This window comes from Meriones unguiculatus, chromosome 4, assembly GCF_030254825.1.
Source record: "Meriones unguiculatus strain TT.TT164.6M chromosome 4, Bangor_MerUng_6.1, whole genome shotgun sequence".
Classification (NCBI taxonomy): domain Eukaryota; kingdom Metazoa; phylum Chordata; class Mammalia; order Rodentia; family Muridae; genus Meriones; species Meriones unguiculatus.
The window spans coordinates 18164647-18187672 of NC_083352.1; the positions used below are offsets into that span (position 1 = coordinate 18164647).

The 23026-nt window shown below is 38.3% G+C and overlaps 1 protein-coding gene across 1 annotated transcript in view; it reads right to left on the reverse strand.

Moving 5' to 3' along the window:
- Hook3 (hook microtubule tethering protein 3) overlaps positions 1–23026 on the reverse strand; it is a 103010-nt gene that overhangs the window by 66622 nt on the left and 13362 nt on the right. The window contains exons 3-4 of the mRNA XM_060381553.1: positions 8301–8373; positions 5711–5761 (exon numbers count right to left, since the gene is read on the reverse strand). Coding sequence (XP_060237536.1) covers positions 5711–5761; positions 8301–8373 — 124 coding nt within the window. The remainder of the gene's footprint in view (positions 1–5710; positions 5762–8300; positions 8374–23026) is intronic.

The following is a 23026-nucleotide window of genomic DNA, read 5'->3' on the forward strand; positions in this document are numbered from 1 at the left end:
AGAGGTGCAGGATCAGAAAGTCAAGGTTACTCATGGCTAAACACAAATATACCATCAATGCAAATGAAATTTAATTCTTCCCTTGTATAGGTAAATCAATATCCATAAGTAATTAAAAGCAGGGGGAGGGGGTTCCACAGTTCATGACGGAGACCTCAAAAACCTGCAGTTCTGTTTTTCTGTCCTTGAGTGTCAGGTATGTACTTGGTTCCATCAGAGTTCTGTACTGACCAGAGGCCAGAAACACTAAGAAAATGTTCAGGGGCCCTGGTTTGTGTTGTGTTTTTTTGTTATCATTCTTCCAGGTTTGCACAGCAACCTAATGAGTACAGCTGCCTGGAAACTATGTGTGATCAGGTGCTTCACTGATGCTTGAGGATGTGCCAAAATTCCAGTCTAGCCACCAGGATGGGAAGGTGTTAATGAATACCTAGTGGGTGGGACAGCTGGACTGACAAGCTCACCTCCCATGCCTCAATCCAGTAAAACCTTAATAACTTCTACACACGGACATCAGTGGCATCCCTTTCTTGCTTCCTTTCTTTTAAGGCATCTTCTATCACAAAACTCATCTCTAAAACTTAACCTTCTGTTGTTCCTGAAATTCACCTCTGAGTTTATAACACAAAAGACATTAAAAGCCACTAACCTGGAGTAGCTTTGCTGCCAGGAACCCTAGTCCCCTATGAAATGTCAGATGAGTCAGAAAGGACTCTGCCATATTTAAAAACTTCTCCTCCCCTGCTTTTCACCATTTCAAAAGGATGTATGTATGTGTTTATGTATGTATTTAAAAATTGTAAGAGATCTCTACTGGGAGGAAACTGAACACAGGGGTTGGAAAATGAATAAAGATGAGCTCATGGGAATAAAAAATATAATAGGAATGAAAGTTTCAATGGGCAAGAAAGGTGTGTAGTTATCTCAGGAAACAGAACAAAAACATGAACTATGAAAAGAAAATTTGATTAATTAATGAAATTTGAGTAATTAAAAGATCAATCCAATAGGCTTAAACGCTTAGTGGAAGTTCTACAGAATATACAGAAAAAATTAAGGAGAAAAAATTTCCTGAAAGTAAAATTAGTAGGTATTCAGTTTTTAAGTTTGCTATGTACCAAACATAATAAAACAGAATCCAAGCTCTAAAATACGCCTTGCATCAAAGCACAATATCATGAATCTTCAGAGATAAATAAAAACAAATAAATCCTAAATAAAGAGGTTGCCAAAAGGGAATGAGAATCCATGTAAGAGACTGCAACAGCAAATCTAGAGGAAGTTGGTGAGAACTGCTGCAACGCTCCCAGACACGGCTTTAACCGCCAACCCAACTCTCAAGGAAGAAATCAACACCACAGTCTAAACTTTAGCATGCATTTCTCTGAAGATAGCACTGTTAAAATGTGCTCAGCAATATGAAGGTAATTCAGAAGCTAGGCATGGTGGGAATGCACTCAGGAGGCAGAGGCAGATGGATCTCATGAGTCTAAGGCCAGCCTGGTCTACATAGTGCATGAGACCTTGTTTAAAAATCAAAGTAGAGACAGGCAAAGTGGCACATGCCTGTGATCTCAGCACTCAGGGTGGTAGAGGCAGGAGGATTTCTGTGAGTTCTCTGTGAGGCCAAAGGAAGTCTGGGACAGCGAAGACTACACAGAGAAACGCTGTCTCAAAAAGCAAAAATAAAACAAACCAACAAAAAACTGCTTTGATAACCTGCTGGGTAGAGTCTTTCAGAGGCCCTCTGTGGAAGGCTCCTGTCCTGTTCTCTGTCTTGGCCTACTTCCGATTTCTATCCTGTTTGCTCTTCTGAGTAAGGAGTAAGATTCCCTATTAAGGGGTGCAGGGGCAGTCACTGGCATGAACTCGGTTGCCTGCTCTTTGATCAACTCCCCATGGTGAGGCAAACTTACTAGGCCACAGAGAAAGAGGATCCAGACAGTCCTGATGACATCTGACAGGGTAGGGTCAGGTAGTAGGGAAGAAGGACCTCCCCTATCAGTGCACTAGGGCAGGGACATAGTGGGGGAATAAGAAGGGAGGTTGGAACCAGGACGAGATGAGGGAGGGGGCCACAGCCAGGCTACAAAGTGAATAAAGGGAATATGACAGAACAGATAAAGGAATTCTCAGAATGAGTGAGATAATGACAGAACATAAGCTTATTTACTGTTTTTGTTGATTATAGTTAAGAATGAAAACCCTTCTGCTTTGTTGCAGGAAATTTCCTACAAGAGGTACGAACCCAGAACTCTCTGGATTCACAAAATATACGATATAGATATGATGGTACTTTTTTAGAGTTTGGAAAAAACTCTGAATTTCAAAATGGACTAATCTAAGGGTTTAAGTGAGATTTTGGACCTTCATAAATGCTTCTGTAGGTACATTTATACAGATGTCTACAAAAGTGTCACCATATTGCATACATGGTCTTACTACTGACTATAAAGTTACTATGCCAGGGTTAGGTTGGGCTCAGCCTCAGAAGGCAGTCAGGATGGGAAACTAAATGTCACCCCTGGCTGTATGCAGAGTACAGGCCAGTCTGTCTGCATGAGAACTTATCTTTAAAAAAAAATTGTGTCAAAAGATAGATACTTTACAAAGCTTTTAACAAATATTCTACCTTTGTGAAGTATATGGAGCAAGTAAAGACATATAAAATAAATAAAGTAACTTCAGGAAAAAGATACACCATTACAAACTACAGCCAGTGATAAAAAAAGGAAAAGAACATTGGATGATGAGGTTAAAAGGGGAGCCTAGCAGTGAATCATCTAGCAGGGGACTCACTATGTGTAGTTGCAAAACAAATACCAAAGCTGAACACTTCAGCTCTTCTCATAAGGACATGATCTATAACTAGGCTTTTAAAAGCACATACAGAGAAATTCCAAAGATGCTAGTCATCTGCAGAGACAAGATTTATCTCCTCTCTAAGGAAGATAAGCATAGTTGGGTCATGCTGACGAGGGCACAGAATGCTGCTGCATCACCAAGGAAGGTCTTGTGGAGTATGATGGGGCAAGAGGATGAGAAAAACAAAAAGATAACAGAGAAAGAGAAAAGCAGTATGGATAGAGAGGAATTTGAGCCTGGGAGTCTCAGTAGCACTCCATTTGGTCTGAGTAGAGCACCAAACTTACAGTGTAAGTAATTCCTAAAATATCACCATGATCTTTTCTGACACAAATTTTCTATTTCCTTTCCACTGTTATACTTTACTGAAAAATTATAATTCTTAATTTGCAAAGTAAGTGACTATGATGTTCAGGACAAAATGGTTACATCTCATAATCCCAAAAGATCTAGTAAATATTGCTTCTGAGGTACCCTTATAAGTAACTTCTAGCCAAAAAACAAACAAAAGAAAGCCACCTCAATAGTTATAGTTTTTTGCACATTTGCTCAAGAGGTTTAATACTACTCCAAGTGTTCTTTTACACATTTTAAATTACACAATTTTCTTGAAATCTAGTACTTATTTTTAAGTTATGTGAAATGATTACAAAATTAAGTACCTATGACAACACAGTGCTGCTGGTGTCCAGGACTGAACAATGACTATGTCAGGTCTGGCTCCAACCTCATTTCATGACTAATAAGATAAGGAACAAGACAACCAAATAAATCTGCATAAGACAAGAATGTAGATTTGTCCTCAATGTATGAGAAACCCATGCAAGCTGGACTGGTGGCAAAAGTCTGTAATCCCAGCTGTCTGAGAGACTGATGCACAAGTGTATCAAGTTCAAAGCCTGCCTGGGCTAAAGTTCAAGGCAGCCTGGTGCCAAATTAATGAAACACTTCTCCTCTAAGAATAAACAGACGGCTAGAGGTGTAGCTCAGTGTGAGAACATTGGCCTAATAGGACTGCACAAACAGCCCAAAGAAACATGGAAGACCTAAAAAGGAAAGCAATGTAATCTCTGTTTTACTTCTTTACAATCACCCCGGCAGACAGAACTACAGAATGGTGAAAGTAAAACTGCTCACCAGTTACTACTTTAGCAGTTTGAGCACAAACTTATGGCAACTTGGTAATGGGTGGTTGCTAGCACCTATAGCTGGAGAAGGCTCTATTTTTACAGTCTGATAGATACTTTTTTGATATTTTAGATATTTTTTGCTGATGATATTAAAATAAAGACACCCAGCTCTCAGGAGGTAGAAGCAGGAAAATTAGAAGTTCCAGGTCTCACCCTCTGCTACATATTGAGTTTGAGGATAGCATGGGCTATATAAAACTCTCTTTAAAATACATAAATAAATAGGAACACAAACAAACAAACTCTCAAATCACTGGACAGGACATGGTAGCTTAAGCACAGAATACTGGCACAAAAGAAGTGGAGGCAGGAGTCCATGAAATGGAGGCCAGGCTGGGTGCAGTGAGTGATTGTCCTCTGTGCCAAGAACAGCCATCTGGAGCATGAGGCTGTGTCCTTGCAAACGATCACCCAGCTGAACTTATTGATGATTTATACCCCTGAATAGAGGGGTGAGAGGACACAAGATTCTCATCCAGCTGCTCCCTACCACCTATTGTATGTAACTGCCTTAACTGCACATAAGCTGGGGGCGAAGCAGTATATAAAATCCAGGGAAAACTACATCTGTTTAGCTCTAGGAAAGCCCTCATCCCTGCTTGGTAAAGACCTTTTCTAGCAGTGGGGAGAGAAGCACACACATCCCTTTAGTAATCCCTTACCTATGCCCTGTAAGAAAACCTAATAAACTCACTGTTTCCTAAAGAGTAAACTTTGATGGAACTGTGCCTGTGTTTGTCACTGGGACTTTAAGAGAAGAGAAAGATATTTTAGTAACACTGGGCTGCAAAGTGAGTTTCTGGCCAGCCTGCACTACAGAGGAAGTCCCTGTCTGCAAACTCACATGAAGGACTATAAAATGACACCAAGGTTTGACACTTGTATTCTAGGTTGGATGTGACAGAGCAGTGCTTCTCAACCTTCTTAATGCTGTGACCCTTTAAAATGGTTGTGGTGATCCCCAACCATAAAATTATTTCATTGCTACTTCATAATTGTAATTTTGCTACTGTTATAAACCATAATGTAAGCATATGATATGAAGGCTATTTGATATTTGACTCCCAAAGGAGACATGACTCACAGGTAGAGAACCACTGCGATAGAGTCACTTACTAAGAGGGAGAAGATAGATGCTACAGATATAAATGTGAGTCTAAATGTAAGCAAGCTTGCAGGAAAAAAATGCCAAGAAAATAATACATGTTTCCAGGCAAAGTTATCCTACTGGCATCTCTGATCATGAAATTAATAGTTCTGCTGTGTGATGGACAGCAATGCTTGTGTTCTCATATGGAATCAGAAGAGGAGGTGAGTTCACCCAGGGCCGAGGCCCTTGCTGATGAATAAAGCACAAGCAGTAGGGAAAATCACAATAGTCCATCAGCTCTAAACAACCTTTACAAGTACAGGGAAAAAGAAGAGACTATAATACAACCAAATCTAACACATCTTAATAATTATGCACAAATTACTCATAACATGAAAATTACTGGTCTGTTCAACACATAAATGACTGGTTATTTGAACCAATACCTACAACCTACATAGGGGAAGATAGACTATTAATTTTGAAATATTTTTTCTTAAGCTTGGAACTATCTATAAAAAATTACATTTCTCATCTCATCCAAGATGAGAAAAAAAAATCTTACCTCATGATTGTAATCCAAGATGCCTTTTAAAATTTTCTTTAAATTGCTAATCTGTTTAGAGAGAGAAAAAAGTAGGTGAAAGGCAAACACAGATCTATGTTCAGATTAACACTACAAACTCAAGTGAATCATAGAGCAAGTACAAGCTGAGCATTCTCAGACCACAACTCTGAAGTCTCAAGTGAGCTGAACTCCAAAGCCTTTTGAACAGTATTTAGACTTTGGAGGTTCTCAGACTTAAGATCTCAGGATGTTCAACTGGTCAAGTTTATGCAAACCATCTAAACAAACAAACAAGCAAATGAATAAACAAATAAATCCTAAATCCCCCCCCCCAAAAAAAAAGCCTCTAAAATTTGAAACACTTCTGGCCCAATTCACATAATGGCTATTTAAACTGTATTAAAAAAACTCAATAGGATATTTGAAGTTTGAAGAAACAACATTAGAAGTAACAACTATTGCTTAGTGACAAAACTATGGGGAAATGGAAAACAGCTAACAGATTATTCAGACTTTTGATAAGTAAAGCAAATAAAAGGCATTAATCTTAAAGACAAACTTAAATTTGTTCTATTTTCTATAACTTTACAGTGTTAAATAGAAACTACTGCCAAAATTATCCTTGGAAATCTTTTTTAAAAAATTAAAAATTAGTTTATATGTATGGGTGTTTTGCTTGCATGTATGTTGGTGACCCTGGAATTGGAATTAGAAAGGGTTGTAATCAGTCATGGAGGTGTAGGGAGTTGAATCTAGGTCCCCTGGAAGAGCAGCCAGTGCTCTAAACTGATGAGCTATCTCTCCAGCCCCTTGTTATCTTGATCCAGGAAATACAGATTCAAATTCTTCCACTGTCAAGAAAACGCTGCGTTTTAGCTGAATATCAAACAAAGTAAATAACTATGACCAGAGGTTAAAAATTACTATTGTAATCTGAAATACTAAAACAGACTAACATTAAGCACTGCAAAAATGTTAGTGCTTTAAGGAGGGCCATAAGTGAGGTAAGAGGAGGAAGCAACGCATGATGTCTCAGGGTATTAACTCATGTCAGAACTTAAGTTCACTGGCCATTATATCTAGGTGAAATGACTGGTAGATTCACTACATTATTTGATAAACACTCTTGAGTTCTCTTCTGCTTTTGACTAAATTTTCATTGAATAAGTGTGCTATATTCTTCTGATCATCCTTAAGATCTGGCTGAATTTGTTTAGTTCAGATAGACTCTTTCTTATTTGAAATGCTTCTTATCCCATGTATTTTGGATTTAGGATTGATAATGCTCAAGCTGTAGCTGATGTCTTAGAACAAAAGATAACACAGCCTGAGGTCATCAAATGATAGGAGCTGAATTATTTAGTTGCAACCATCTGCCTTAAAACATTTTAACCCGTGGCAGCTCAGTCTCTAAGTAGGTTACCTTGTAATGGGAACAGGAACTGTCTCTGACATGAACTCAGTGGCCTGCTCTTGCATCACCTCCCCGAGGGGGGTGCAGCCTTACCAGGCCACAGAAGAAGACAATGCAGCCAGTCCTGATGAGACCTGATAGGCTAGGCTCAGAGGGAAGGAGAGGGGGACCTCTCCTATCAGTGGACTTGGGGAAGGGCATGGGAGGAGATGAGGGAAGGAGGGTGGGTTTAGGAGGGGACTAAGGAGGGGGCTACAGCTCAGATACAAAATGAATAAATTGTAATTAATAAAACAATAAATAAATTTTAAAAATGTATGGGTATAAGTGTTTTGCCTGCATACATGTGTGTGTACCACATGTGTGCCTGGTGTTCACCAAAGTAAGAAGAGGATATTAGATCCTCGGAAGTGGAGTTACACATGGTTCTGAGCCACCATGTGGATTTCTGGGTAACTAACCTTAGGACCTTGTAAGAGGAACAAGTGTTCTAACTGCTGAGCAATCTCTCTAGACCTTGAAAACATTTATTTCTAAGAGGAAAGTAAACCAAAAAGATTCTTATTTATTAAAAACAATAAAACAAGCATGGTGTGCTTGCTTAATTCAAGTACTAAGAAATAAGGGCAGAAGGCAAGTTTAGGCTATACAGAAAAAAACAATATAATAAAAAAAATTAATTTTGTATTCCTGGAAAAATCTGGATTTGAAAAATACATTATTTATTTCCTTTATTGTTCTTCTAATCTGTTTATTTTTCATACTTGCAAAATCTGAATGTGTACCATCTTAACACTGATAGGTTCACTTAAAATAGTGGTTTTCCCTACTGAAAAATGCTACGTTATCTTATTTTAACCAATGACATCATAAAATTGAAGACGCAATCCCTAGAACGGCTATAGTACTTGCCTATAGAAAGTAAACGGTAAAGCTTAGTGTGGACAGAAGCTCCATGATTCCACAATTCGTAGCTTTGCTAGGCTTTAATGACTTCTAGGATGGCACATCCTGGCAGGCATTGTCAAGTTGCTACTAATCTTCAATTCCAGATTGTTTTATTAGAGGCTACCTAAATAAACTTCTAATCTCACTGGAAATAGCAGATAAAAATGTATTACATACAAAATAAATATTTGAAGATTTGACAGGTGTAAACACAAAAAGAAATACCTTTAACCTCCAATTGTCTCCCACTTCAGTTTTGATTCTGTTTAGCCAATTATCATCGAAATACACAGGATCTCTGTAAATAAAGAAAGGCTGGATTAAAATCATGTAGCTGTCATGCTTAAAATGCCCAATTCCATCCCATGTCATCATTTAAATGAACCATAAAAATATGTGTACCACATACCAGCCATTAAATAACCCATGAGACCAGATGTAACAGCACATTTTCTAAAACCAGTTTGATTATATTACTGTTATATAAGATGTACAACAAAATGGTATTTTATTTTAAAAAACTAAAAGGTGAAATGGTTATAATTAACATATTCTAATGGTGATTTATAGTTGAATATTCAAAACTAGAATTAATAGAATCAAATTATCCCAAACCAGTCAAAACCAATAGCACATTTTTTGGAAAGACTCAAAAAGACAAAATGAGTTTATATAAACAAATACAGCCAAACAAGGTTAGACCCTAAATATATACAGCTTCATTTTTTTCCTAGGAAATTCTCCTACACTTATAAAGAAAAACCAACCAACTAACAAAACAAAACAACAAACCTACCCAAACTTCTCAAACTCAGCACGAGTATCACTAAGTTTTTCAAATTGAAGCTCTAAGAAATTATTGTTCAAGACCACAATGAAACATCTATTTGTCCTAGTCTAGGAAGAGTTAAGTCTAAGATCCTTCCATAACACAACTGTATCTATTCAACCAAAATACAGAAGAGCACTGGGACGGAAATGTTAATAGGGGAGGGGGAAATCTACACTTCAACTCTTACATAATTGAAACTCAATCAGTAATAAATTTTATTCTACTTAATTTTAAGACAAGCAACAGGTTACCCAGGATTAAAATTTTTTGTTACAGGACTGGAGAGATGACTCAGTGGTTAAAAACACTGGCTGCTCTCCCAAAGGACCTAGGTTCATATCTCAGCACCCACATGTCAGTTCACAACTGTCTGTAATTCCAGTTCCAGGGATTTGACACCCTCACACAGACATACATGGCGGCAGAACAGCAAGCAAATAAAAATTTAAAAATTAAGATAAATTTGTTACAAAAATAATGCACTTATTTAGGTAATAAGTATACTTAAGTTATAAATTTTATCTATTGAAATCTATATGTAATCATTATGTAAGATAATAACTTGTCTATTCAATTTTTTAAAAATTCATTTTTATTTTTTGGATAATGGGTAAATGTATGTAAATGAATGTGTACAAAAAGGTCAAAAGAGGGCAGTAGATAACCTGGAGCTAGAGTTATAGGCAATTGTGAACCATCTGATGCGGTGCTGGGAACTATACTTGGTCCTCTGGAAGGCAGGAAGCACACTTAACTACTGAGCCATTTCTCCAGCCTCTTATTCATCTACTTTTGTTTGTTTTTTTGAAAACAGGGTCTCATGTGTAGTCTTGGCTGGCCTGAAACTCACTATGTAGACCTGGCTGGCCTCTCTAAGTCAGATCTGTAATGCCAGGATCACGGGATCCTCAGAGATCACCAGGAGATGACTCGATGCAATAGCAAGAGAGATTTATTACAAGAGCGATTGAAATCGGGACCCAAGTCTCACTGATGTAGCAGTAGAGAAGTGGGACCCTGAGCCCTGAGTGAGCAGGTTTTTAAAAGGAAAGTCTGTGATCAGGGGATTTCCATGACAGCAAGCAGGGGGACACATGTTTCCATGACAGCAAGCGGGGGGGGGGGCATGCCTTGACATTACAGGATTAGGTCAAGTTTAGAGGGGTGAGGTGACCTTTTCTGAGGCACTTAATCACAATTGCTAAGACATATAATCACAATGGCTAAGGCATATAATCACAATGGCTATTTTTCTAAACTATATCTGAAACATAGGGGAGAATTTTCTCAACTGATTCCCATTGATTATTGCCAGGGAGATTGTCTCTATTTTCTATGAAGCATTTATTCTGTATTATTTCCTGGAGGCTGTTGATAGAAGAGTTAACTTTGTTTTCTGCCAAGTGTATATTCTGTGATATTTCCTGGTACCTGAATTCAGCTCCAGTCAAGATGGCTCTTTATTTCAAAATGGAGTTATACCCAGGCTAACTTAAACTCTTCAGATCCAACTGCCTCTGCCTCCTGAGTACCGGGAATAAAGGAGTTCGCCACTACACCCAGCCATTTATCTACTTTAAAAAATGGTTGAGATATAGTACACAGCCAAAGTCTATTTTTATCCTTGATCCTATTACATGTGGTTAAAGACGGGATGACTGCAAGTAGGGCACATACATCACTGGGGGAAAGAGGCTGCTCCTGTCAGCCATTGAGTTCATGTCAGAGACAGTCTCTGTTCCCCTTACTAGGTAACCCACTCGGAGACTAAGCTGCCATGGCTACATCTGTGCAGGGGTTCTAGGTTATTTCCATGCATAGTCCTTGGTTGGAATATCAGTCTCAGAAAAGACCACTGTGCCCAGATTTTTTTTTTTTATTCTGTTGCTCTGAAATCCAGTGTAGATAATTTTTGTTCTAGGGATATAGTTTTTGGGATTCTCCAAATAGTCTATCAGGTATCCTGTTTGCATGTGATGCCTCTGCTCTTGTTGTCATCTGTGGAAGAGAATCCAGTGGCCTGACCCTATCTTCCACTCAAATCTGGACCATGAAGATTTGATCCAGTCTTATGTTTGCCTTCCTTCTCCCTTTTCTTGACTTTCTCAACATTACCTATTTCTAATTCACTCCTAGCTAGTCAATACCACAAAAGTTTTGACCCAAAGATGGACATACTGCTTCTGAACATTTTAATGAAATAAATAGTAAACCATACGACCATTTATGCCTGATTTCTCTCTCAATTAGTATGATTTTAAGGTTTTCCTGTAATGTAGCATGTATCGGACTTGACTTTTTTATGGATATATATAGTCAACCACCACATAACATCCCAGTCCATAATCAACTATAAGTGAACCTACAACACTGTATGGCTTACTTTTGTTTACACAAGATGCATTTCTTACAAACTATCTCATGATAAGTGACTACTATATTATGTTTATCCATTCATTAGCTGATGAATATTTGGATTGTTTTTATTTTTGAGCTGTTATAAATAATAGCTTAACAGTCATGCAACAGTTTTTGTATGGGCAGGTTCATCTGGGATGAAACTGCTGGGTCACATAATTCCATTTAACATAAAACTTGCCTGTGGTAGTTCATGCCTGTGATCTCAGCCTTCTTTTCCTTTTAAAAACTTGCTATTTGTGTGTGTGTGCATGTGTGCACATATTTGTACAGGTGACCATGGAAGCCAGAAGAAGGACTCGGATTCTCAAAACTACCTGGATAGTTTTGCACTGCCGAATGTCGGCTTTAGGAACTGAACCCTGGTCCTCCACAAGAGCAGCAAGTGCTGTTAACCAATGAGTCATCCCACTAGCTCCTCTTTCACTTTTTAATTATTTTGAATGTCTATTTTTATTTTGTGTGTATGAATGTGCCTCAATGTATGTAAGTACACCATGTAGACACCTGGTGTCGGAGAAGCCAAGAAATTAAAAATTTAGTGTTTCTAGGCAAGGTTCTCTGTATCAAGATAAACCAATTTAGGTAATCTGATGCAAAAAAGAAGAGGTGTGCACTAGTACTCAAAAGATGGCTGGGCCTCACAAATACTGGAATAAGAATCTGAACTAATTTTTTCTACACTTTTTTTTTTTCCCATCGAAACATTTATCTCTGTGGTTCAACTTCTTCCTGTTTCTCCCAATACAAGGGTGGGAATGCCTATAGATATGTTTTAAGTCCTTACAACTTCCAATTAAGACGGGCTGTTACAGTCTCATTATAAATCCCCAGCAAGCTGGAATGGTCCAGCCAAAGTCTATTTTTATCCTTGATCCTATTACATGTGGTTAAAGATGGGATGACTGCAAGTAGGGCACATACATCACTGGGGGAAAGAGGCTGCTCCTGTCAGACAGGTGAACTCAGAGAAGTGGACTTCCAAGAACTGGGCAGGCATGTCCTTCCTGCAAACATTCTCTTTGGTTAAAAATCTCTTAGAGAATAGACAATGGGAAGAAAACAAAGAGTATTTTACCATAAAAGCAAATATATCATATCAATTCAGATGATAGAAAATATTAAATTTTATTTTTAACAGATCACCTAAAAATCACAATTATTTCCAATAATAAAAGACTTGAGTCTGCTGCTATGTGGCTGACAGCTCAAAGCCACAGCACTGAGCCAGAAAGTCCTTTTAAAATGCTTTAAAACACTGTATGGTTTATATATAAAGTAGTTTCCAAAAGGTGTGATGAAGGTTTGCCCCCAGTTTGTAGTAATATAAATAGGTAATTACATCATCAGAGTGCTGAGTTCATCAATGAACTATGACCTATTAAGAGGGAGAATGTAGATCACTAGAGGCAAGTCTTTGAAGGGTATACTTCATCTTTGGGCTCTTTTGTCTTTCTGTTTCCTGACATTCTGGCTATGACATTAGAAACTTTGATCACCCATATCATCCTGCAGCCACAATAATTTTTTCTTAACCACAGGTTCATAGCAGGAACAAGCAGACCATGAACTAAATCTTCTGAAAATGTGAACAAAAATAAGTCTTTCTCCTTTTATTTTACTTATGCATGCATTTATTGATTCAGGTTTTTTGTTTTTGTTTTTTGAGAAGAGGGTTTCATATAGCCCAGGATGGCCTCAAACTTGCTATTTTGGAGCTTGAGGCTGGCTCTGAATTTCTTATCCTCCTGTTCTTGCCTTGTAAATACTGCAACTGTGCTTGGATTAAATGGCTCCCTACCACTGGCATCTGGAAGCCAAACCCAGGACCTTGTACATGATGGGTTAGTACTTTACCACTATCTCAATCCTGCCTCTTTTAAAATTGTTTCTCTCAGGTATCTGTCACAGCAACCAACAGAAAGCTAACTTAAAATGCTTACGAAGTGATATAGGTAAGAAGTCTAACCTTACTTAGAAATTAAGCAATTTCCCCCAAGTTCAATCACAGTTAAGTAGCAGAGTTGAGAACATAAGTTTTGTTATTTTTTGTTTTTAAATTTTTTAAATTTATTTTTATTTCATGGGTGTTAGTGTTTGCCTGCATGTATGTCTGTGTGAGGGTGTCAGATCCTATAGAACTAGAGTTACAGACAGTTGTGAGTTGCCATGTGTGTACTGGGAATTGAACGTGGGTCCTCTGGAAGAGCAGCCGGTACTCTTAACAGCTAAGCCATCTCTCTAGCCCTGAACAAAAGATGTTTTTGTTAAAAACAAATAAGCAGAACTCCACACACGATTCTAGCAAACAACACTAAGATTCAGTGGCTAATCATCTCAATACACTGTTATAAGTGGGGAAAAAAAAAAAAAAGCAAAACATCATTCATGGTACCCTCTAATTGATTAGATGTTGGCACCTGTTATTCAGTGTTGTACCACCCAATACCTCAAATCTGCCACAGGAGTTCCCCGATACACTTTAGCAAAGTTGTTAGCTCATATTTAATAAGCTTCTAATCTACTACTTCAGCAGAACACACCAAAAATAGTAGCCTGACCATCAGGCAGAGTGGCACAAAGCTGTAATCCTAGCATTTAGCAGCAGAGGCTCGGGCAAAATAAAGGTGAGTTTGAGGCCAGTCTGGGCCACACAGTAAATCCCAGGTAAATCTGTGCCACGTAGCAAGACCCTTTCTCAAAACAGAATACTCACCTACAACTTTCTTTCTTACTTGTTTTTCCCCAGTGGGGCTTTCCTAGCAATAAACTCGATACGCAGGCCTCTATCTGTGATGTTTGTTTAAGCAGTTTGTAATTCCAGGAAATTTCTAAACATTCCTAATTAATGGTCTTAAGCTAGGATCAAACAGCCTAAAGGCAATTTCCTCACAACTCTTTTAACAGACTATGGCTTTGCATTGATATGTAAACAGCAACTAAATAATTTTATTGGAAATATTTTTTTACAAGCAACAAATTATTCACCTATGCCCTAACATCTGTTAAAAGCCATCTCCTTAACTAGCATTACACTTATTTGCCTGTGCTTACACTCGTAACAACTCAGATTAAAGAAAAGCACATATATCCTTAATATAATTCCAGAAATAAATTGTTTTCTTACAGTAAACTGCTTCCAACAAAAACCAAAAAAATTAAATTTTTTTTCTACTGCTAGAAATATTTAAGTCATGTAATATTCTTTTTCCTATTTATTTATTCAATCACTTTTTAGCCTGATTCCAGCCTCCTCCCTCCTCTTCTCCCACCCTCAACACCCCCTCTCCTTCTTCTCAAAGAAGGGAAGGCCCCCATGGGTACCCATCCTCTGGCACCTCAAGCTGCAGCAGGACTAAGCGCATCCTCTCCCACTGAGGCCAGGCAAGGCAGCCCAGCTAGGGGAAAGGAATCCAAAGGCAGGCAACAGAGTCAGAGACAGTCCCTACTTCCATTGTTAGAGGAGTTATTTTACTGCTAGAAATATTTAAGTAATGTAATATTCTTTACAACCCCTACACATTAACATGGGTTCTACCATGAATGTATTTTAAGTCTCTTCTTTAAAAAGATATTTTGTTGTTGTTTGTTTTTCGAGGCAGGGTCCTACTATGTAGTCCTGGTTGACCTAGAACTCCCAGAGATCCTTTGCCTCTGCTTTCAGAGTGCTGGGATTAAATGTGTGTACTGCAATGCTCAGCCTGGTTAAGATAGCATTTTCATCAGTAAATTTTTAGGGTATTTAAAAAAGATCCTTGTTGCCAGATAAAAATTTTATTAGGCCATTAGTGAGGACTGAGCTTATTCTAGATTTAGCCAGAATAGCCCAAAATCTAGTCACACATCTGTTAGCCAAAAGTAAGCTATTAAAGTTTCCAAGACTTCATGAGAATGAGAAACAATTTCTAGTTGTAACTGGCATGATAAGGTAGTGGCCTTCTGCTTTAACCTTGAGAAAGGACGTATTGAAAATGGTTGATAGATTCTTTGTCCAGTTCTATACTCTCTTGCCTCCTGTCTATGAAGCATTATTAAAAAGTGAGTATTGCCAATTCTGGAATTGGCTAATAAAAGCCCAGTTGGACCTTTAACTAAACCTATTGTGATTCTTGTCTTTTATTCTATGTATAACTATTTCCTAATACCATTCTTGGAGTTTTGTGTTTGGTTTTTGAGACTGGGTCTTGGCTATGTTCCTAATGGCTTTTTTGAATACCCAATAACATATTGGTCCTCTGCCTGAGGTGTTCATTCGATAATTAAACGACAAGAGAAACAGAGAAATTCTACTTAGCACTCCCCCAATACAGACACATACTGTGTCAAAATAGCAAAGTAGGTAACATAGGCATGTATAGAATAGTTTCTAAACCATAGGTGAACAACTTAGGATACTGTCTTAGTTTGTGTTTAACTATTTCTATTTCTGTGATAAAACACCATGCAACTTGGGGAAGAAGAGGTTTTTTTCAGCTTAAAACTCTATGGTCATATCCATCATCTGGGGAAGCCCAAGCAGGAACACAGAGTCAACTTAAGTAGAGACCATAAAGGAATGCCGCTTACTGGATGGTTTCTCATGGCTTACAGCATCATTTCTTATATAATTCAGGACCACCCAGGGGTGGCACAGAACACAGTGAGCTGGGGCCTCTCACATCAATCATTAATCAAGAAAATGCTCCACAGGACAGGTCAATTTCTCAATTCAAGTTCCCTCTTTCAAATGACTTTAGCTTGTGTCAAGCTGACAAAAACATAAACATAAATGTAAAGAAGAAACCATAAACTTACCAAGGCAGGTACAATAAAAATATCCATTTATGAGGAATCCTAAAATTGTCATTTGCTCTTACCTATTTGTTTTCCATTACTTTCTTAACGTTTGCACTGAGCAACAGAATGCGCAATTGGTATGTGATAGTGATGATGGAAAATGTGAATGGAAACACCTTGAAATAAAGGCTAAGTAGAGATAAACATTTTCTTTTAAAGGCAGGTTCTATAATGTTTATTCACATGTTCAAAACATGCTTTCTGAAAATCAATAGAGCAAGATGGGTTGTGGAGTATAAAGCTTTGACAATATTAAGTAGGGCTCAGACTAGGTTATGCTGAGAAAAAGGCAAACACCACAATGGCCAAGGGAAAGTCCCAAAGCAGAAGACAACTTCACATGCCTGAGCATCAAGGAAGACACTGCAAAAGAATACTAGTGAATAAGGTCAGAGGGGCTACAAAGAGCCAACATCTCTGAGGGTCATATACACTGCTGTAAGTGCTGTAGCTCTCACTATAAGTGAAATGGGGAAAAGGAACTAATACGACTTACAAGCAGAATTGTTGCAAGCAGCAAAGCACTACGGCGAAGAAAACAAAAATAAAGAATAGGAAAAAAAAATCTTTGCCAACTATTCACCTGAAAGGGGATTAATGTCTACTGTCTTTAATAAAAGTTCAAAAAATTAAGGGCTGGAGAGATGGCTCAGTGAAGACCACTGGCTGCTTCTCCAAAGGATCTGGATTTGATTTAACTGATTCCAGGTAATCTGACAGCCTTTTCTGGCCTCAGCAAGCGCTGTGTGCACACTGTACACAGACATACACACAGACAAAACACCTATATACATAATAAAATAAAAACACGAAAGATATTTCAAGAAGTTAAAAAAAAAACCTCAAAAAATTAGGGACTGGCGAGATGGCTTGGTGGGTGGAGGTGCGTGTCACCAAATATGATGATCCAAGTTCAAGCCCATGGATTACATGTGGCAGAACAAAAGGCCTGAATCCTCCAAGCTGTCCTATGACCTACACATATACATGGTGGCATGCTCATGAGCACACTAAATAATCCCCCCTAAAATTCTCAAATTCAAACAACAAACCATCTAATCAATAAAAACCTACAAAACTAAATAAATAGTTCTCAAAGAAATAAATACAAGCAGCCAACAAATATTTTTAAAAGTGTTTACACACTTAGATAACAGAGAAATGAAAACTATGGCAATTACACCTCACCCTAGTTAGAATGGTATCAGAATAACACCTAAATTTTGCTGTAGTCGAGTCTCTTTTGAACACTGGAAGCAAAAGATGCTTCACTATACAACAAGGATACCTGCTCAACTATGTTCATAGTAGCTTTATCCATAATAGCAGAATCTAGAAATAACCCAGATGTCCCTCAACTGAAGAATGGATAAAGAAACTAGTACATCTACCCAACAGAATACTATTCAGCCGTTAAAAACAAGGACATCATGAAATTTGCAGGCAAATGAATGGAACTAGAAAAGATCATCCTGAGTGAGGTAACCCAGACCCAGAAAGACAAGCATGGTATATACTCACTTATAGTAGCCATATAATACAGGATAACTGAACTACAATACACAGACCTAACAAAGCTAAATAATGAGGACCCTAGAGAGGAGAATTCTCATTTGGAAGGGCACACAGAATAGGTACCTGCAGCGGTTGAAGAGAGGGAACAGGATGGGAGCCTACCATAGATGTCCTCTGAAAACACTCCACCCAGAAGGGGATCGAAGCAGATACTGAGACTCACAGCCAAACTTTGGGCAGACTGCAGGGAGTCTTATGGAAGAGTGAGGGCCAGAAGGAACCTGAGGGGACAGGAGATCCACAAGAAGACCACCAACAGAGGCAATAAATGGGTCCAAATGGGCCTGCGGAGATTGATGCACCAACCTAGAACCATGAAGGGAGAGGCCCTAATGCCCTGCTCAGATGTAACTGACTGGCAGCTCAGTGTTTATGTGGATTCTCTAATAAGGGCAGCAGGGACTGTTTCTGACCTTAAGTCTGTTGACTGCTCCTCTATCACTTCCCCAGGTGGGGTGGCCTTGTCAGGCCACAGAGGAAGAGGATGCAGACAGTCCTGATGAGACTTGATAGGCTAGGGTCAGTTGGTAAGGGAGGAGGGCTCCTCCTTTCTGAGGACTAGGGGAGGGAGAGGGGGAAAAAGGGAGGGATGGGTCTAGGATTGGGATGTAAAGTGATTAAAAAATAAATTTAAATAATAAAAAAGAAGTAAAAAGATAAAGGAGTAGGGTAAGATATAGCATACTGTAAGACACCCAGGTAAACTTAAATTCCAAAATAAATACTTTTTAGTATAAGTATAGTATGTTTTATGAAAAAACATTTAAATTAAAATATTAAAATAAATTAATAATAAAATTAAAAATATTCAAACAACTTAACCTCATATGTGCAAATCACAATGCAAAGCCACAAGTAACATTTAAAAACAATGGAAATAATGACCACTTCAAAATTTACTAATCTTGCACTAATGTCCATCAATGATAGTTGACAATAAGAAATCCCAGAAAAACAATTCAAGTGTAATTATAAGTGTGTACATAGAAACAAAAATGACATAAATATTCCTTTATTCATTTATTTTTAAAATATAATTACATCCTCCCCCTTCTTTTCCTCCCTCCAACAACTCCTACATATTTCCCTTTGCTCCCTCTTGAATTCACGACCCCTTTTTCTTTAACAGTTATTGTTACACTTATATGTTATATGTCACATTTGCTCTATTTAGTGTTACTTGTATATATATGATTTCAGGACTGACCACTTGGTACTAAATAACCAAACAGAGGACTTATCCCTGGGGGAAATTCTCTTATTTGAAGTATTCTTTTAGTTGGCTGTAATTATTTGTCCAGAGAGTGGAACCTAAAAGATTTAGCTCTGAACAAGAAAAACACTTCAGTACACCACACACACACACACATAGAGAGAGAGAGAGACAGAGAGAGAGACAGAGGAGAGAGACAGAGACAGAGAGACAGGAGAGACTGGATGAAAAATTCATTAAGTCGAAGAAAAGGCTCTGTGAAGAGCTTTACCAACAGAATGGACAAAAGAAAAGAAAGGATAGAATATCAGGACGTGAAGACAAGATAGAAGAATTATTCACAAGATGGAGACAATGACAAAGATAAATTAGTAAGAAAACACAAACCGAACATTTGTAATCTGTGAAAATACCAAATTCATGAATCACGGGCACAAGAGAGAACTTTACACTAACAGTACAAAAACCATTTTCAATAAAATAAAAAAAAGGGGCAAAGAATCCTCACTTGTAGATTAAATGATTCTATACACAAACACTGAAGATTCTAAGTGAAAACTGATCTGATGAAGACTCCCAGTAAAGTGGCAGACAATAAAATTAACACAAAAATCAGTAGGCTTCATGGTAACAAACGTGAGGAAAAAAGACGATTCTCTAACAGATAACATGAAAGAGAGTAATGTTTTAGAAAAGACATGAGTGTGGGGGTGCAGGATAGAAAAGGCTACAGAAATTTCAAAAAATCTGGTTTCCATGAAAGAAAGTTTCATGCTATAAAAGAGCAAAAACCCCAGAATCACCCATTTTGGAACTCCTCCCTCCTTGGGAGTCTTTCTAACTTGTTTTAAATATGTTTGTCCTGTTTAAGGAAGAAGAAACAAAGAATAAAGAACCACAGCACAGGAAGAAGCTAAATTTGCTTACAAGCTATGGAGCAGCCTCCTCAGAGCCACAGCGCTGACTCACAGCTCATGGATTTACCGTGCAAAAAGACAGGGGTCAAAATTTTCAGAAGATAAATGGTAAAAGAAATGCTTCTGTTGAGTAATCTGTCCCCATCAGAATAATTTGTTCATGGTACTGAAAGGTACCGTGGAAATAATCTCCACAAAAGCTCTAAATTGTGGGATGATGTTAAAAGAACACAATTTTTTTTTTCTGTGTGTGGTTAGGACAGTTCTAATTTCTTCAGATATGCTAAAATGCCAACATTATACATAGCTTTGGCTGTATCTACTACATTCAAAGATTTACTTAAGACAGATTTCTTGGTCCAGAATTTTTGGAACAGCATTATGATAGTTTTCAGTGAATATGAGAAATTATATCACTTAGAAAACTGTATACCAAAGGAAGAGTCACTGAAGCTTCCTGGTGGAGATCAGACACAGCTTCATGGACGGATGGCATTTAGTAATAATCCAGGAACCTTAAACCAATGATAAACCTATAACACAAAAGTTGTAACAACTAGCTTGAGGAATTTTTTATCTTGAAAGGTATTCATGGCCAGCCTCAACAAGATGCAGTCCATGCTGGACATCCTCAAGACCAAACCTCTCAGGACCATACACAGTGAGAAAAAAAGACCTACTTAAACAGATCAGGGATTTGAACAGCCTAGCTCAGCAAAATGTCAAGCACACATAAACATCTACAAGTTTCCATCTAAATTCAGCATTTACTGCTGGCTATTTAACACCAGCATCTTTTCCATGAGGGATATTACTGTTAATCTGCTAAGTCAATGGTTTTTCATTTTTTATTTTCAGTCCAAATGTTGCTTGCCACTCATTGGCTTTTTCCTGCTCTTTACATCATTTTAGAATTCAGGCTCCACTGACTACAGAAATTCTGAACACAGCTAGGTTCATTAAGAAAAAGACGTATAGAAGAGGGTGTTGATCACAGCAGGCAACACCTATATACACGTAGTCCTGTTCGGTGAAGATGCCACACAGTTAGGGTGGGCAGGACACACCAGACATCCTAAAGTGACAGTGTCTGTCTTGGCTGAAGGAAGACAGTGCATATAGAGTTCTCTTGGAGATCTGAGAGGAACCATGTCCACAGTGTGAGCTTCTGGAGCAGATAAAACTGATGTGAAAATTACCTGATACAGACACTTCGCAAATTTCTAAAAGTGTGGTTTCATGAGGTCCTAAAAAAAAAAAATGTATTTGCTTTTTGCAGTTTTATAGAATTTTCTGACGTGATTTTCCTGAGACTTGTGAACTTGGATATATTGAAGGATGTTTGTTAATTTTACTGTTTGAAGCGTTGTAAAACAGAGCTAGCAGTGATACTTTACGCTGTATTTCAACTCCACTTACAGGTTTGCTTTTCTATTTCTCAGAATAACCATTTCTATCAAATGGCTTAATGTGTAAAAAAGAGGAATGTTACTATAGTAGTCTTCTGCTATTGTCTAATGCTGTTTTTCCAAAAACAACCAAACAAAACCCCAAACAAATAAAAAAACAAACAAAAAACAACCCCCCAACCGAGAATGTTTGGGCCTAATTAGAATGCTTCAGATTACACAAAGAATTAAAGGAAACAGGGAGCCACCCTTTGTATTCAGTCATGTGACAGGTGCCGCTGTAGAAGGAACTACTGGAACGAAATCTTCTACACTTTCTTACCCAGCACTGATCTTGTTCATTAAAATGACTGTGAGGTTTGGCATATCTGTGAATGATATAGATTATGCTAAATCCATGCTGATCTTCTGTGGAAGGGGCTTTGTTGGAAATCATTTGTAAAGTAATCCAGTACAACAGGCATGAAATAAAATAATTAAAACTTTGCCTTTCTTTAGGGAGAGTTCCTAATCATAAGTGTTCTATTCGGAAATTTACAAAAATGTCCTTGTGGTGGTTTGCATGAGAACGGCCCCCAAAGGATCATATATTTGAGTGCTTGGTTCCAGCTAGTGGAATTGTTTGGGAAAGATTAGGAGGTGTGGCCTTGTTGGAGAAGTGTATCACTGACGGTGGGCTTCCTATCAGGGGAGTGTAAACTTGTACAATCAATCTGGTGCTTTCTCAGAAAATTAGGAATAGCTTTACCTCAAGATCCAGCTATTCCACTTCTGAATACATACCCAAAAGACGCTCTACCACATAACAAGGCTTTATTTGTAACAGCCAGGATCTGGAAACAACCCAGATGTCCCTCAACCAAAGAATAGATAAAGAAACTGTGGCACATTTACACAGTGAAATACTACTCAACTATTAAAAACAAAGAAATCATGACATTTGTAGACAGATGGATGGAACTAGAAAGGATCATCCTGAGTGAGGTATAAGTGAGACTCAGAAATACTCACTTATAAGGGGATTTTAGCCATACAGTACAGGATAAGCATTCTACAAGGAACAGACCCAAAGAAGATAAATAACAAAAAGAATCCAAGGGAGGATGCATAAATCTCACAGGGAAGGGCAGATGGAATAGACAGAGGTAGTGACTAAAGAGAGGGAGCAAGAGAGAAGAGGGGGTACAGAGAATTAAGAGGGTGGAGAGTGGACCTAGGGAGAGCAAGAGCAAAAGGACAGAGGCCTTCAGAGAAAAGAAAAATGAAGGCAGGGTGTATGTCTGTGAGAAGTTGGAGACCTAAGTCAGGGAAGGTTCCTGGGAGGATATGAAGAAGATTCAAGCAGAGATTCCTAGTAGCAGAGGCCACAGAGACTGAAAAGGGCACCTTTTAAGTAGACTGGCCTCCAGGTAGAGGAAGGAGAACGCCAATCTATGACAAAAACTTCAACCCAAAATTCACCCTACCGACAAGGTGTAGGAATAAAGATAGAGAAGATGGAGCAGAGATTGAAGGATGCCCAACCAATAGCTGGCCCAACAAAAGACCTACCCTGTGGCAGAGTGCCAGCCCCTGACACTATGAAGGACACTCTACTAAGCTTGCAGACAGGAGCCTGACAGAGTTGTCCTCTGAGATACTCTATCCAGCAGTGCCTCAAAACAGATGCTGAGACTCATAGCCAAACATTGGGCGATGCTTAGGGAGCCTTGTGGAGAAATAGGAGGAAAGAAAAAAGGACTTGGAGGTGA